Raw genomic sequence first — 16,988 nt, forward strand, 5'->3', positions numbered from 1 at the left:
TGGTGATTGGCAGCTTTATCACCACAACATGCTTACTCATGTATTACTTCTCATGAAGTTTTTAGGTGAAATATCAATTCACCCAGGTAACTTAGGCCTCCTATATTCCAGATTTGGTGCCCTGTGACTTCTGACTTTTCCCAAAACTAAAATCACCATTGAAAGGGAAGAGATTTCACACCATCGATGAGATTCAGGAAAATATTATGGGACTCATGTCCACTGGGAGAACTATGTGAGGTCCCAAGGTGCCTACTTTGAAGGAGACTGAGGAGTCATTGTCCTATATACAGTGTTTCTTATATCTTGTATCTTCTTCAATAAATGTCTCCATTTTTCTTTTTTTTTTTAATGTGTTTTATTGATTATAATATTACATTTGTGCCAATTTCCCTTCCCTCTGCTCCCCTCCACCCGGTTGCCCCCCTCCCTCCAGTTGTCCCCCCCTTTTAGATCATGTCCATTAGTTGTGCATACAGTTCTTCTCAACCTCTCTCTGTCTATTCCATTCCCTCCTACCATGATCCTTAATTCCTATATCATCTCCCTCCCTCTCTCCATTCCCCCTCCCTGTTGACCTCCCCCCAATATGTTCCCCGTACCTATAGTTCTTTTTCCACTCTCATTGCCTGTTTAGTTTGCCTTTGTTTCAATTCCCTAGCTTCTGTTGTTTCTTGTGATGCAGTTTTCATTTTAGATTTCATTGTCTTGATCCTCCTTTTTCTAAACCAGTCCCTTTAACATCTCATATAACAGTGGTTTGGATCTAATGAACTCTTTCAGTTTTATTTTGTCCTGGAAACACTTTCTCTGTCCTTCTATTCTGAATGACAATTTCGCTGGATAGAGTATTCGTGGTTGTAGGTTTTGGATTTTCATTACTTTGAATATTTCTTGCCAGTCCCTTCTTGCCTGCAGGGTCTCCCTTAAGAAGTCAGCTGATAGTCTAATTGGGACCCCTTTGTACATAATTCTTTTCTTCTCTCTTGCTGCTTTTAAGATTCTCTCTTTATCTTTAATTTTTGACATTTTGATTATAATGTGTCTTGGAGTGGTTCTCCCTGGGTCCAGTTTTTTTGGAACTCTCTGTGCTTCCTGGACCTGTAAGTCTATTTCCTTCCCCAAGTCTGGGAAGTTCTCCTTTATTATATTTTCACTCAATTTTTCAAGTTCTAGTTCATCTTCCTCGCTCTCTGGCAAACCAATGATTCTTATGTTGGGCCTTTTATAGCTGTCCCAGAGGTTTCTGATCCTCTCATCATTGCTTCCCATTTCCTCTCTCTGCATTGGTTGACTGCTTGTTCCTTCTCCATATTCCAGTTTGTTGAAATGAACTCTGGATTTTTTTTCCTCACCATCTGTCTCGTATGTGGTTTTGTTCCTTTCGTTATGAGTGTTTTTCGCTTCTTTCTCATCTTTTTCCAGATCTTTTGTGAATTCTGTAAGCCACCTGATAACAATGGCCCAGAACTGAGCATCTGACAGGTTTCTTATCTGTTCATCTGTCAGGTTCTCCATCTGTGGCCTGGTGAGCTGTGCCACCGGGATTTCTATAGTTGTCTGCCTCATTTTGACAGATGCGTTTTGTTTTCTTGGGCCGGCTGTAGGGGGCAGTGCCTGTGTACTCGTAATGACCCAGCGAACGGCGCCGTTCGGCAGCCTTTCTTGCTGTGCCGTGGTGCTTTGTCATCACAATCCAGCGACCGGTGCCTGTCCGCGACCTATTTCGCAGCCCTGTGGCGCTTTCTTTGGGGGCGGGGGTCCAAGATGGATTCACACAGTTATTCCGCTAGGAGACCGGGATCCGTCCTCCCGCCACCCTGGGCCTCACTGTTCAAGGCGATGTGGTGGCTGCTTTCCCCAGCATTGGGGTCGCGAGCTGCCGGGGGTTCGACTGCAGCCGGGATTGTTCTCCCCGCCGCTGTCCCAGGTGCGACCGCAAACAGCACCGCCCTCTTTTGCTCTTACCTGCCCAAAGGGCGCCGCTGGTTTATAACTTCATATGTTGGGCTTCCGTGTAGTTTTATTTTCTGGAATTTCTAGTTATCCTTTGTTTTGAAGTAGTTGTATTCCTCTCTAGTTGTAGAGGGAGACCTAGCGCGTCCGTCTAAGCCTCCATCTTGGCCAGAAGTCTCCATTTTTCATATTACTTGGTTGGATACCTTCTGGACAGACCCCATACATTCTAAAAATAATGGTATTTAATTTAAAAAATATTAAAAGTGGTGCTTTATGTGTTTTCTATTAAATTATCACTTAAAACTTAAAATATAGGGATTTCCACTTCCATCCATGATGCAGTATCAGGGATCAGCTTAATTGTCCCACATTAAAAACTATAAAAATGGACAAAATACATGAAATGTTTTCAGACATCAGGCAAAAGGCAACAAAAAAGGAAGTAATCTCTAAAAGAGAAAACAAAAAAATGAGCCCTATGCCTTCCCAAGTCTACTGCTTGTACAATTCCTATGATGGAGTGCTAGGAGGGGAAAACCAGGGCCTGGTTGAGAAGACAAATTTGATTGCTCAGGAAAAGTCCCCAGAGCGAAGTACCACAGAGAAGAAAGCCACATAACGAAGTCTGGAGCTCTGCAGAGGAATATCTCTAAGTCTTCATCTGAGTATTGATTAGCATGTACATGTAAGAAAACTACCTCAACCAGGGATAGAACCACCAGGAAAAAAGCAGGTAGAACAATTAACCAAAGTTTACACAGGAATGATAAGGGTTCATGGCCAGAGTGGAGAAATCTGTAATAATGGCAATAGCTAGAATATTCAGAAGCGTATTGCCCCAGTAGTAAAGCCAAATTAGCCTTGTACTGAGGGAGGCTCAGGTCTCACCTAACAAAACTTAAAAAGCAAGCCATGGAGGGTTAAACTGTTTCTAAGTAACTTAACTGTGTTGCAGAACGAAGTTCAAAATCTGTAAAAGAATTTAAACAAAATCTAGTTTCAAACAACAAAATTCACAATGTCTAGCATCCAAACAAAAATTAGTAGGCATGCAAAAACAAACAAACAACAACAACAACAACAACAAAAAAAAAAACACAGGAAAATAGGATCCATAAGGAGAAAAGTAAATTACTAGAAATGAACTCAGAAATGACAAAGGTAATAAGATTAATAAGCAAGGATATTAAAATAGCTATTATATACAAAATACTGCTGAAAGAAATTGAGACAAAGTAAATGGAAAAAAGTTCTATGTTCATGGATTTTTTATATTATAACTAAAATGTTCACACTACCTGAAGCAATCTACAGATTCAATGCAATCCCTATCAACTTCCAATGGCCTTTTTTTTTTTTTCCAAAAATAGAAAAATCTATCCTAAAACTTACATGGTATCTCGAGGAACCCCCAAATAGCCAAAATAATTTGAAAAAGAAGAACCAGGTTGGAGGACTCACACTTTTTGATTTCAAAACATATTATAAAACTATAGTAATCAAAACAGAGTAGTACTGACATAAAGGCAAATAGATCGATGAACTAGAAGAGCCCAGAAAAACCCTTACATAAAAGGTCAAATGATCTTTGACAAGAATGCCAAAACCACTCAACTGGGAGAGGATAGACTTTTCAGCCAGTGGTGCTGGGAAAACTGGATATCCACATGTAAAGTAATAAACATGCACCATTATCTTTTATACTATATAAAAAAATGACTCAAAATGGATTGAAGACCTAAAACTATAAAACTCTTAGAAGAAAATTCAGAGAAAAAACTTCACGGTGTTGGACTTGGCAATAATTTCTTGGATATGACACCCAAGCACAGGCAACAAAAACAAAAATAGACAAATGGGACTATATCAGACTTAAAAACTTCTGTGCATCATACTTAAGAACAATCAACAAAGTGAAACTGCAACCTGCAAAATGACAAGAAGTATTTGCAAATTATATATTTGGTAAGGAGTTAATCCAGAATATATAAAGAACTCCTATAACTTAACAACAAAAAAATTAAATAAATTTAAAATGGGCAAAGAACTTGAATAGACATTTCTCCAAAGATAAGGTACAAATGGCTAACAACAATATGAAAAGATGCTCAGTATCACTAATCATCAGGAAATGTAAACCAAAACCATAATGAGATACCATCTCACACCCATTAGGATGGCTACTATCAACAAAAGAGAAAATAACAAGTATCTGCCATGATTTAGAAAAATTGGAACCCTTCTTCACTGTTGGTGGAATGGTGAGGTGGTGAAATCCCTATGGAAAACAATATAAAGAATCCTCGAAAAATTAAAACTAGAACTACTATATGATCCTGCATTCCCACTTCTGGATATACACCCAAAAGAAGTAAAAGCATGCTCTTGAAAAAATGATTACATAGCCAGGCTCACAATAGCCAAGAGAAAGAAGCAACCTAAAAAGTCTACCAATGGATGAATGGAAAAAGAAGAGATGTTTTATATATACATATACAATAGAATATTATTCAGCTTTAATAGAAATCCTGTCACATGCTATAACATGGATGCATCTTCAAGACCTTATGCTAAGTGAAATAAGCATAGGTAAGCAAGTCAGTTAGAACTGTCCTTAGTATAAGATCCATGGAAGGATCAAATATTTATTAACTATCATGTTCAGGCACTTATGGGTAAGTTTGATAAGTTATGTTAGTATTTCAGCGAAATCATTCTGGAAGGAAGCTGGGTGGAGTATTAATTAGTATAAGGCTAAATTAAAAGGAGACTAATGACAATAATCTAGAGAAGAAATGACGAGGGTCTGAAATAAGTCAGTGGCAAGCAAGATTTTTTTAAAAATTGGGCTGGGTGTTGGTACGGGCATAATTAAAAGATAGATAACTAGTAGAGTGAATAACCACATGCAGTGACTGACTAGACAGGAAAGGTATGGGGAATAAAAGATTAAGGATGGTTCACGACTCTTGGCTTAAACACTAGAAAGAATCATTCATCAGCACAGGAAATAGAAGAGGTAAAACATTTGGGAACAAGAGATATGTTTATTTTCAATACATGGCATAGCCATTCAGTGCCCGAAAGATACACAGTAGGCAACGAGATATATGGAATTAACACTTGGGATATCTGTGTAGTTAAAATAACTTATCTCCCAGGATTACTTGTAATTAAAGCATTCTTTGTAACTACACAATTAATGGCTTTCTCAAAAGAATTTTAGGGAGAAGGTAGTTAAGAGATTTGAGAAGATAAATCCCTTTCTCTAGACTTAATTTACAGTACAAGAGACCCAATTTCAGTGATCTTTTCATTGTCATTTAGAACAGAAAAACCCTCTTTATTTACACTAACTAGTTTAATGAACCTGACTTTCGTCAGAGAAAAAAAAAATTGAGAATGTGAAGCTCTCTTCCTATCTTTTCTTTTGTATATGACTGCAATGATTCAATTCTTTATTTATTGGGTTAGCCAAAGAGTCCATTAATTTTTCCATATGATGGCTCTAGTAGTGCTTATTGTTTTTAACTTCATTCAAAACAATTTTATTAGATTGTATTGTGACAGCTGTCATAACAATTATCAAAACTGTTGAATTTTTGTGTAGCCATTTTAATATTGAAGTTGGAAGAAGATATGCAACATTTTCGGTGTATTATGCTTTATTTCAAGAAAAGTAAAAACACAACTGAAACATACACACACACACACATACACACACACAAAGATTTGTGCAGTGTATGGAGAAGGTGCTGTGACTCACTGAATGTGTCAAAGGTGGTTTGTGAAGTTTCTTGGTACTATTCACATTTTGGCCAAATAATTCTTTGCTGTGGGGTTGTCATATGCACTGGAAGATGTTTAGCAGCACCCCTGACCTCTACCCACAAGAAGCCAATAAATGGATATAGCGACAAACTCAAAATATCCAAATCAATAAAGTTACTGGTAAAAATGAAAAACGTGTCTCTTATGGAAAAAACTAAATGGAATTTCGGGCCAATTCAATAACTCTGCCTGTTACCTATTGCCTCTTTTTTAAGCCTTAATTTGTCATTTTCTGTCTTTCCTTACCAAATATATATAGTAAGGAGTTAATCCAGAATATATAAAGAACTGCTACAATTTAACAAAAAATGAAATAAATTTAAAATGAGCGAAGACCTTGAATAGACATTTCTCCAAAGATAATGTACAAATGGCCAACAATAACATAAAAAGATGCTCAGTATCACTCATGATCAGGAAATGCAAATCAAAACCATAATGAGGTATCATCTCACACCCATTAGGATGGCTACTATCGACAAAAAAGTTCCTCAAAGACAGGGAAGATGACTCCATAATATAACTTAGTTAAATAATTGCAGCAATCATTTTTTGAGCAAGACTTATAAGCCAGGCAATGTGTCAAGAGCTTTCCACACATTAGCTCATTTAATCTTCAAAATCATGCAAAGTTGTTATTTTCGGTTATGATTAAATAAAACTGAACCTCCCGAAGGTTACGTAATGAGCTCAAAGTCACATAACAGAGAGACTGCAGAATTGAGAGTTGAACCTAGGTCTATAGAGGACCAAAACTTGTGTCAAATAACTTTCATAACTTTTTCGCTATCTGTAACAGACCTTTTACTGAATGTTTTACTAAGGTGCTTTCACTCATGCCAACACATATAAGCGTCTACCACATATCTTCAAAATTTCTGTAGATGTACTTTTAGCAGTCCCTTTCCTCTACTGTTTCTGAAACTGGGAAGCTGCATACAGTGCACTTTTTCCCCCTTTACTTCCTCTCATTACATGTCAAAACTAATCACGTTATGATTATAATCAGGTGGTGGTTCAGCCACAGCCATTTCCTGTCCCAGTTCCTGTTCTCTATTCAGAATTAAGTCCAATGTATTTTCTTTCCACAGAGAAGGAAAACTCTGACTCCAAAAAACCTCCGCTGCCTTGCGGCATACCTCTTCAGGGGAAAGGCTAAGGGAGTAAACCCCGACAGAAAATCCGGAGCCGGAGTCCCTAAGGCGGTTTGACGTTGTAGTCAACACCGGCAACTCCTGCGGCGCACCTGAAGCCAAGCTGTATTGACTCCGTCTTTCCCTTGGACCCTTCAGCTGCGAAGAGAGGGGGGGTCTGCTGCAAGGGCAACAGCAGACCCTCCATATCACCCTGCCCAGGCTCTGTAGCTTCAGCGTCATCGCAAGATGTCGATTCAACACGGGAGGAGACAGATACCGTGTCACTCCCGAGTCGGACTGCACAGCCATTCTCGGCGATGCAGATAGACTCTTAAGAAGCTACACCATCGTCTCTCGAGACGGACGGCTGCCGACGACGACGATTTTCTTTCCTAGTGTTCTCAAACTACCTGTTCTAGGAAGCAGTTGCTTTTTCTCATCTGAAAACTCACCTCTATATTTTGTGTCATTTTAGCAATTTGTATGAGGCTAACAAGTTAGATTTTTCAGAATGCAGCTTTCCTAAATGCTACTTAATTTTTTTAACTTAAGTCATATGATTCTCGTCATCAAGTGATCCACATTTATAAATGGAATATATTTATGGTTCTATGCTAACCTGAAGGGAAGATATTTGATATAAGCATGGGACAGTTTCTTGGATTTTCAAGAACAGTCCCAATTTAAAACATTCTGTCCTATTATCATGTCTCAAGTTTGGATTCAGAAAAGATAGTCAACATATACGCAAAGGAAACGCTACAATATTGACTCTGTGTGGCTACAGACTCGGTCAAAGGGTTAAAGGAAAGAGGCACTTTAAGATTCTTCTTCTTTTTAAAATAATCCCAAAATAGTTTCTACAAATTAATTGCAGATTCCTCCAGTGGTATTAGTCTTCTTTACCAGCTAGAATGAAATAATAAAATAGTGAAATCGTTGCTTAGGTGGATAGGTTTGAAAATGAAGTTCTAATTGACATTGGGAAAATAAATATTAAAGGCAAATATTAAATAAAAATATAACATTGCACAAACGGTTGAGGTTTTCCTATAATTTAGTATCCATGTATGCAAGTTCCAATTAGCAAAACTGGGCAGTACTCACTTTGTGGAGCCAATTTATATACAATTACCATTTAAATTAGACCTTCACAAATAGTTTTTATACAAAGTCACAATTATTTGCCATTCTTTCAACTATCCATAGTCTTGTTCTGTTCTATCTGTGTAAAATGCCCTCCTTCCCTACCAATGGAAGCTACCATTCACCCTTTAAGGCTCCAATGATAGGATAGCTCCCAGCTCAACCCCCCAACCCCCTTTTCTACTCTGTCTCTCAAAATTATTTGTTCTTTCTTCTTTATTCAGGGCTTACCAATGTGCCAGTACCTTCCATATTTTGTTTAATGCTGAATATTCCCCTTTGAAGTATTATCCTCTTCCCTTAACAGATAAGGAAACTGAAGCTGAAAAAGGTTTGGTATCATGTTTAAGATCACAAAGCCAAACAGAAATTCAAATGCTGATTTGTCTCAACTTCAAGTGAATTCTCTTTCCATGAAACCACAAACTCTATGGCATTCTCTTATAGTATGTATCATCATTATTTGTTCAAATATCTATCTCTCCTGCTAAACAAAGTTCCTCAAAGACAGGAAAGATGAATCCATCCTTATACCCCCAGCAATACTCAACAGTACCTATTATACAATGATCTCAAAGAACTACTGCATATGTACAATACCCTTATTCAGTTTATGGTTTTGCAGCATTATTTTCCACTGATTAGTTTCCTTCTACCAAGTCTCTAAGAAGCTGCTTTTAATGTGGTAGTAAAGCGTAACCACCATGTAGGCTTGGTAATCAGATTGCTAGGATGTGACTCACACCTCCACCAACTCATTAGCTGAGAAATCTTGAACAAATAAGTTAACCTAGGTTTTCATTTAACTCATCTATAAATAGGAAGGTCAGTAAGCACAGTACTTACAACAAAGGATTAAATGAGATAATATATTGTATAAGCAATCCAACTATTTTTTGATCCTCATTTTTGTACATACCACCGTGTATTTTCTTTGCCCCAGTCTAGTGCAGCCTTTTTTCATTACAACTTCTTTATAATTTTGCATGAAATGAACTAGCCGAAAAGGTTTATGGTTTAAAAACTGCTTAGGCCATCTATTTGATTTTTAGGGCTCTCTGTCCAGTTCCAGCTTGGATTTTTTAAAAAGTTTACTCTTGGAGGCTTGACTATGCAGGAGTGCCTCCACTGTACACTATAGTTGATTTGCTTACCACATTTCCACACCCTACCAGAAAGTGGTGAAAATTAGAACACAGAGATTTTTCTTCCTTGCTAACACCTAACTATAAATACTCTGATGAATGCTATCAACTAACCTGTGCGGGTGGCAGGCTATTTCCTCAGCAATAAATTACCCTGGAATCATTCCCCAGCAATAAATTATCCTGGAACCAGCTTGTGACTGTCTCAGGCATAGCTCATTCTCCCCAGACCTCTTCTTATTCTTTTCCTCCTGAATCTGGAGGTTGAGTCACTACAACTAACAGGGAATACCCGTTTCCTTCTCTTAAACTTAGCAAGGCTTACTCCAAAAAGTTAGCATTTCAAATTGTTATGCTATTTTAAGGCTCCCTAGACTGAAGTGCGTAATTTCCAAATTCTCAGAATTCTCCCTTCCAACTAAAACTGTTATGAAAAAGTTCAGTTTGGGATAAGACAAAAAAAAATACTTAATCCCTAACAACAAGAGAAAATACTAAGGCTATAACCAAAATCAAAGAGGAAAATAAAAAAGAAAAATCTTAAAATGTCTAGTGGGCTAAAGCTAACCAAAATCTGTAACATCGAAGTTCCAGGAGTAACAAAAGAAAGCAGGATATTAACAAAAAAAAATTTTTAAGTAAATTACAAAATATTTCATACATTTATAATGAATTTTTAAATTACTTGGTATTTAGATACTTAGATTAATAAATTGTTCCAGATTGTGTACTTCCCTACTCAATATATGTTGATATAAAGCAGTTCCTTTTTTTTTTTTCTTGCTAGGCTAAAAATAAAAAAGGATGATAGTTCAATGAGAGAATGATCCCCGAAGTTACAGAGGAGCTGTTGAGTTGGAAAATCCCCGACTAGAAGGGACAATACCAGTACACTGTCAACATCCGAGAAATAAAAATAAGAAAAGAAGAAACACGCTAATGGACCACCGTACCGTTTCCAAACGGGAAATATCACTTAAGGCCAGATCGAAGGATTTCAGTACCCGTTTTCTTAAGGGCTAGAATCAGAAAACCAAACTGAGAATCAGAAAACCAAACTGTTGCCTGTTCAGTAGGTGCTGGGACCCTCCCTCCAGCCTGCTTCCAGAGCGCAGTCACCCCCTCATGCCGAGCCCGCTCCTCTGGCCGCTAGATGACCGCTCCCCGCCGGCCGGGGTTCGGCCACTGATGCCCCTGCACGCCCTCAAGGACCCGACGCACCCCTAGCACAGCACAAGTGGAAGGGATCCAAGGAGAGGGGCCGCGGGAGGGGGTGGGGGGACAGAAGGCGGCGCTGGGCTTCCGCCCCTCACCATCAAGGATTGAAGACGGCGAGGGCTCGGGAGGAGAGTGGCTGAGGTTCGGGAGGAGAGTGGCTGAGGTTCGGGAGGAGAGTGGCTGAGCCACTGACTGCCACACGCCAAATGATGACAAGGAACCGCAGTTAACTGCGGCGTGCAGGTGCCGGCGGCTGCTGGGGAAGTCAGCCACGATAAAGGGCGAAGCGTTGGCCCCGAAGCCCCCACCTCCATCCCGCCCGTCGCTCTCCTTCCCGTGTCTGCTCCATTCTCGTTACTGTCAGAACCCAACGACCGACACACAGCCCTCCCAAGCGCGAAGGGATGCAGGTTCTCACCTTAGGAATGGGAGCCGCGCCACTAGGAGGGGGTTGGAGTGCGCGGGAGATGCCGAGGCGAGCACCGCCACCGCCGAGAGACCTAGGAAACACAACGAGCTACCGGCGGACGCGCTGCCTCTACAGCCGTCGCCCCACCCCCTCTCCCGCAGTATTTTGCGCCGGGAGCCTACTGTCTAGGCGAGCTGGTGGGGCGGACCTAAGAAGGGGCGGAGCGCCCCAAGGGGGCGTATCCGAACGCTGGCTAGTTTGATTGACATCTATCTGTCCAATGGGACTACGGACACTCGAGGTTGTACTGTAACTGACTTTCCTTCCAGCCCGTAGCAATAGAGAGGCGGAGCAAGGGGCTGCTTCTATTGCCGCTCTTTTGACAAACCCAAACATAAGGGAAGGTCGGTTGGTTTGCACTGGCAGCCAAAAGTCCAATTACCGCAGGGAAAGGAGCCTCTGAACGCAGATTGGCGTCCTCTCTACCTATAGGGTAGGCCCAGGGGCAGTGAGACCCCACCCCGGATGTGGGCGCGGCGCTGAGGTAGAAGTGAGAAATCCTCTACCACGGTCGTTAGGGGAGGCGGAGCTCAGATCTTTTTCTTGATTATCATGTGACGGGTTCTGGATTTAATGGGGGGAAAAGTGTGGAATAGGCCAAGGATCCAAACTGGCGAATTCCCTGATCTTTGCGCCTCTCTCCGCTCTCCGGCCAACGGCGCTGCCAGGTGAGTCTCGCGCTCCGACGAGCTGACATCCTTCTCGGGCCTCCAGATTCCTGGATGGGCTGTGCCACCGCCGCCCCCCACTCCCTCACATTTCCAGCCCAAAAGCACCAGGTTTGTGTGCGTTGTAGATCTTCTCGTTCTTCTCGTGCGAGAACTGCGTTCAACTCCAGAATGTTCTTGGCCTACAGCGCAAAATTGGGGTGGGGGTGAGGCAATGAGTCCAGATAGGGCACCGCGGGCTGAGCCCCGCCCTTCGAAGACGAAGGACCGGGATAGTTGAGAAACGTCCTGAAGTTACACTGACAAGTAGTCGCGAAAATCAGGTAAGTTGTAAGCAGACCTGTTCCTTTGAAGGATGGTTAAGTTGGCCAAGGCTGTAGTAGCAGAGGCCTTTCGAAGGTGAGTCTAGAGTTCTGTGTTGTGGGGTCATTAAACAAAGTTGCCCTTGACATGAAGCGAATTCACTTGGAAGAGTAAGGACAGTAGCCAGAGAAGGGAAATGGGGGTAGTGTGGGAAGCATCATAGGTAAATGAGTCCACACACCACTGACATTGAGACACGAGCTGTGAGCAGGGCCCTTCATTTATTTTCATTTGGAGTCAATACAAAGTTTTAACAATGAATAAAGAAGTATGTAAACTAACACTTAACTCTTCAAGGTAACAGAAATAACCACCTCAAATAGAAAATATTAAGTTAAAGCAAATTTTTGTGTTGGAGTATGCAAACCGCACCTTTGAGAAAGAATAGTAGTAGGAAACAAATACGACTGCCTTAATTAATGAAGATATGTTAATAAATTGATAAATTGGGGTTGTATGTAATCATTGTAGCCCACAAACAGTATCAGCAGTGCTTCCCTGTTGAGAGCATTTTAGTACAAGTGCATACAGAACTTTGTTGCCTCCCACATTATAAAACCTGAAGCCACAAGACTGTTCTTTGCATCATTTTCACCTCCAATCCTAAAGTACCTGTGTTGAAGGCAGCTACCCTTCCTATTACTAGTTGCTACTCAGTCCTATATAAGGAAAAAATGAAGCTTGATTCATCCAATGGCTGATGGAAAAGTTAGGTATAAGCAAGTATATTATTGAAAACTTTTGAAAGGTTCACAAAATTGCCAGATTATTAGATATTGGGATTGAGCAAACTTAATTTACAGGATAAAATCCATCTGTGGTTATCACTCACACACCCCTCCACCTTTTCATCCAAGTTCAGTCCCACATCCCATTATGGCATCCTCTGGCTAGGAAAAGAGACCAGCACAGTAAAGCAAAAGCATTTGCTTTTTATACTACAGTATGAAGCACCTGTCAGCTAAGTAAACAAGTTGAGTGCAAGCAAATGGTATAATAGGGAAATGGGAGTTAGGTGACTCATAAGGCACCATTGAAATAAAATAGATATATACTCTTGCACCAAGATAGCCACCCACAATAAATTTCTAAAATATAACTTATTAAACGTGCTAGTCAAGGGCATTTGATTTATTTAGCCAGCTTCTTCACCTTATCCTTGTTTATCTTTCTGCAGTTTTACTCCTACCACCTGTGCTGTTACCATCACAACTTATCTGATCTTTTCCTCTTTCCAACAGGTATCCTCTATCATCTTCAATCTGTCACTCTCCATTGGGTTATATCCCTGAGTTCATAATCATACTTAGATTTTTCCTTTACTGAAAATTTCTTGACCCTTTCTCAATTTTATATGTCTTATCTTTCATCTTCTCCAAGTGTTTCAAGGCAGAATAAAATGCTGTCAGCTGGAATTACTTTCTAGTGACTCCTCACCCACTGCATGCAGTCTGTCTTCTGACTTCCCATTCTACTTACCTTTTTTCCCAAATTGTCACAAGCTGTTATAAAAAAAAACTGGAATATGTATAGTACATACTGTAAACCTATAGGTGAAGATTAAGTAAATGCTTATATCCAAGTATTATAGATTAATGCCTTCCCAAATAAAAATTCCAAGGTTTTAAGAATTAATGAAAAAATGAGAGGACAAAATAGAAAATATTCTGGAAAACAGTAAGTAGGTATTAGGCCTTTCAGATAGTAGGATACATCCTCTAAAACATATCCAGTAACAGTCATATAGTACTAGTTCAAAACAAATAAACAGCAGTAAGAGAGAATAGGGATATAAGAAATAGCCCCAATTATTGAGTTTAGCATCTAATAATCACAAAATGTCAAATTTTAAGTGTTCCTCATTATTGAAAAGTAGTAAAAAATTATGATCTATACCACAAACGCCCCCCCAAAAAAATTATAAGGAAAAAATTAGACTAAAATAGGCACTTATAAAAATGAGAAAATTTAACTTAACACATTGTATGCAGGCGATCTGTGCCGACACACTATGGTGGGAGAGGGAGATCTTTTTAAATATGCACACGAATTATGTCATTACGTAAAATCACTATAAATTGAAAATTACTTTGAATTTTATGAAGTTTTTATTTTCTTAACTTAGAATGTGTTCTTCATCGTTATTATGAAAGGTAAAGGCACTCTAAACACAATGTGAAAAAACGTAATTTTCTGTGTCCCACATACGTGTTAAATATATGAGATCCATGGATTCAACTATGTGAAAACACAGTATTATCAATGTTTTGTATTATTTAGCCTAATGACCTCTTTTATTATGTTGTTACAATAGTTCTAATTTTTTCCCCTTTGTTCCCCTCTGCCCAATACCCCCCTTCCCCCAGCAATCCCAACCCCCTTAGTTCATGTCCATGGGTTGTGCATATAAGTTCCTTGGCTTCACCCTTTCCTATATATTTTTTTAATTAATTTTTTATAACAAAAAATAACAATTCCCCCCTCTCAGACTTAAGACCCTTTATAATGTTATAAAGGACAGTGGGCGAAGGTCTCGTGCTCCTCTAGCTGCTTCAAGCTGGACATGGTTGTGGTCCTACCTACCCTTGGTCCAGAAATCCCTAATAAGAGTAGGGGTGCAGAGGGGAGGGTGGCCTTCCCACATGGGGAAGTATCGTGCAGACTCCAGTCAGTTGGCTGTCCCCGGACAACTGTGTGCTTGGTTTAACAGGCTGGGACCCTTGTTGTATTCTGGGGGCAAGAGATTTGGCAACAGGCTTAAAAGACATCATTCAATCCATAACCACTAGATGACAAAAGGCAGGGATTAATTTTTCAATGTCCCACATTAGAGAAAAAAAGGCTTCTTTGGAGGAAGGTGTGCAAGGCACGTCACACCTGTCCAAAACCCTTTTGCCCACTATACTTAAGTTTGGGCTGAGGGGAATATTTTAGGTTTCCACTCTCAGATCTCTGTAGCCTAATGACCTCTTAATAGTCATAATTCTACTTAATGTCTTAATTTTTATTAACCATACCCTTCTTACTAAACTCTCCTCCTGGCTTGATCCTACCTTCTCCTTTTTCACTGCTTTGATTTTGTATGCTTTTTCTTAGTACGCCTTGAAATTGAATGAAAATTTGTAGATGTGCAAATGTACAAAAAGAAGTTCAGAACATCCATGAGGTGCAGGAATAAAGCCATGAGTGGCTTGACTTGAGTTACAGCAATGAAAAGCAACAGTATAGCAGGGGGCTTACTAAACATTTTATTCTGTCATGGGCTAAAAGGAACAATGGGTATAATGCTGTCAAAGATGGCTATAAATATTACAGGTTTTGAAAGAAAGAATAGTAGAATGTTTTCAGAATTAGGCCATCTGTGAGTGGGAAAGAGCCAGCTTTGTTCACCAGGAATGGAAGTGATTTTTTTTTCTGGTATCAAAACCATCTTGACCTTCTTTTCTTCTCTTAGGATATATTTCCCATTTTTCGACGCTGCAACAGCCTTTTTAAACTGTTTAAATGAGAATGTCCTTGGCTCAGAGAGTACTACTCACCTGGCTTTTCACATTACTCTTCTTGATCATGTTGGTGTTGAAACTGGATGAGAAAGCACCTTGGAACTGGTTCCTCATATTTATTCCAGTCTGGATATTTGATACTATTCTTCTGGTCATGCTGATTGTGAAAATGGCTGGGCGATGTAAGTCGGGCTTTGATCCTCGACATGGATCACACAATATTAAAAAAAAAACCTGGTACCTCATTGCAATGTTACTTAAATTAGCCTTCTGCCTTGCACTATGTGCTAAACTGGAACAGTTTACTACCATGAATCTCTCCTATGTGTTCATTCCTTTGTGGACCTTACTAGCTGGGGCTTTAATCGAGCTTGGCTATAACGTCTTTTTTGTGAGAGACTGACTTCTAAGGACATCATCTTATTTTATTGCTGTTCAACAAGCAGTCATTAAAGCATTCTGAATTTTTGCAAGCTTGAAGAATACCAGAAAATGGAAGAAAAAACCAAATGTTTTATACTGCTTCCATAAAATAGTCGTGGTGAATCATGGACTTCTGTCAACCCAAAGCTTACTTATTCAGTATTTGAGTTAATATCTTTATTATCCGTATTTAAATAAAGTTTGTTTTGGACCTTATATTTCTACTTGACTTTTAAATAATCTTTTAAGGATGGGTCAATATTTAAAGTAAGTAAATAAGAACCTTTTAACCTACATATTTGGGTATAAGTTTAATATATCATGGACCCATTACAACCAAAGTAAATGGTCATTTGTGCTTCTAAAATAATGAAGTAAACCTAGTTAGTAATTAGTAAGTGCTATTTCATGTTTACAGTCAGAAAGAATCAGAGTTTGACAGTTTTTTGTCTAGGCTAAATTCTTTGATACCTCTGCCTTTCGTTTGGAACAAAGGAATTAGAGGGGGCATATTAAAAGAGTACAGAACCTTGCTGGACAGGATTTTGTAGGTTCAGTTAAAACTGTATACATGCACACATTGCCTAAATATAATCTTTCACAGGGAAAGGAAAGCCCCCACATGCAAACAGTCAGCTAGTCCAAGAGTCTGCAAAAATTTTTCTGTAAAGGACTATATAGTAAATATTTTAAGCTTTCTGTTGCCAATACTCAAGTCAGGTCTTGTGATGAGAAAGCAGCAATAGACCATGGCTATGTTCCAATAAATATTTATTTTGGACAATGAAATATAAATTTCATATAATTTCTACATGTGATAAAATATTCTTTTGATGTTTGTTTCAACCATTTAAAACTCATTCTTGCCTCACAGTCCATACCAAAAAAAGAAAAATTTATGGCCAGTGGGCAGTAGTTGGCTCACCCCTGAGCAAGGTCTACAAGGAAATTGGATAAAAATTATTTCTAAAAGGCAACACCATAACTATTTTCTTACTTAATTGGGTATATTGCCACATTAAATAAACACCTTGAAGCCACACAATAAGTTATTGATATGTGCCTCTCTGATTCTGACACCAAGTCAGATGTGTATGTTTTTACCCCACACCACCAAGGAATTAATT

General features: G+C 39.4%; 2 protein-coding genes and 1 pseudogene across 4 annotated transcripts in view; 2 read left to right on the plus strand and 1 right to left on the minus strand.

Moving 5' to 3' along the window:
• PHTF2 (putative homeodomain transcription factor 2) overlaps window positions 1-11,065 on the minus strand; it is a 147,648-nt gene extending 136,583 nt beyond the window's left edge. Inside the window, exon 1 of one of the 2 annotated variants that reach the window (XM_090287302.1) lies at window positions 10,854-11,065. The gene's annotated coding sequence lies outside the window, so the exon portion shown is untranslated. The remainder of the gene's footprint in view (window positions 1-10,853) is intronic. The other variant, XM_090287300.1, reaches the window with a different exon arrangement.
• On the plus strand, window positions 10,406-11,180 carry LOC150001689 (uncharacterized; annotated as a pseudogene).
• Window positions 11,181-11,364: 184 nt separating this feature from the next.
• TMEM60 (transmembrane protein 60) lies at window positions 11,365-16,067 on the plus strand. Of its 2 annotated transcripts, none has more exons than XM_090286724.1 (2): window positions 11,365-11,572; window positions 15,390-16,067. In XM_090286724.1, exon 2 carries the CDS (start codon window positions 15,440-15,442, stop codon window positions 15,839-15,841), a length of 402 nt encoding a protein of 133 aa, XP_090142850.1. In that variant the 5' UTR covers window positions 11,365-11,572; window positions 15,390-15,439; the 3' UTR covers window positions 15,842-16,067. The 2 variants fall into 2 exon arrangements, with proteins under 2 accessions (XP_090142850.1, XP_090142851.1); XM_090286725.1 differs by lacking the exon at window positions 11,365-11,572 and adding an exon at window positions 11,579-11,895.
• Window positions 16,068-16,988: the final 921 nt, after the last annotated feature.

This window comes from Furipterus horrens, unplaced genomic scaffold (genome assembly GCF_987537825.1).
Source record: "Furipterus horrens unplaced genomic scaffold, mFurHor1.1.pri manual_scaffold_9, whole genome shotgun sequence".
NCBI classification, from domain to species: Eukaryota; Metazoa; Chordata; class Mammalia; order Chiroptera; family Furipteridae; genus Furipterus; species Furipterus horrens.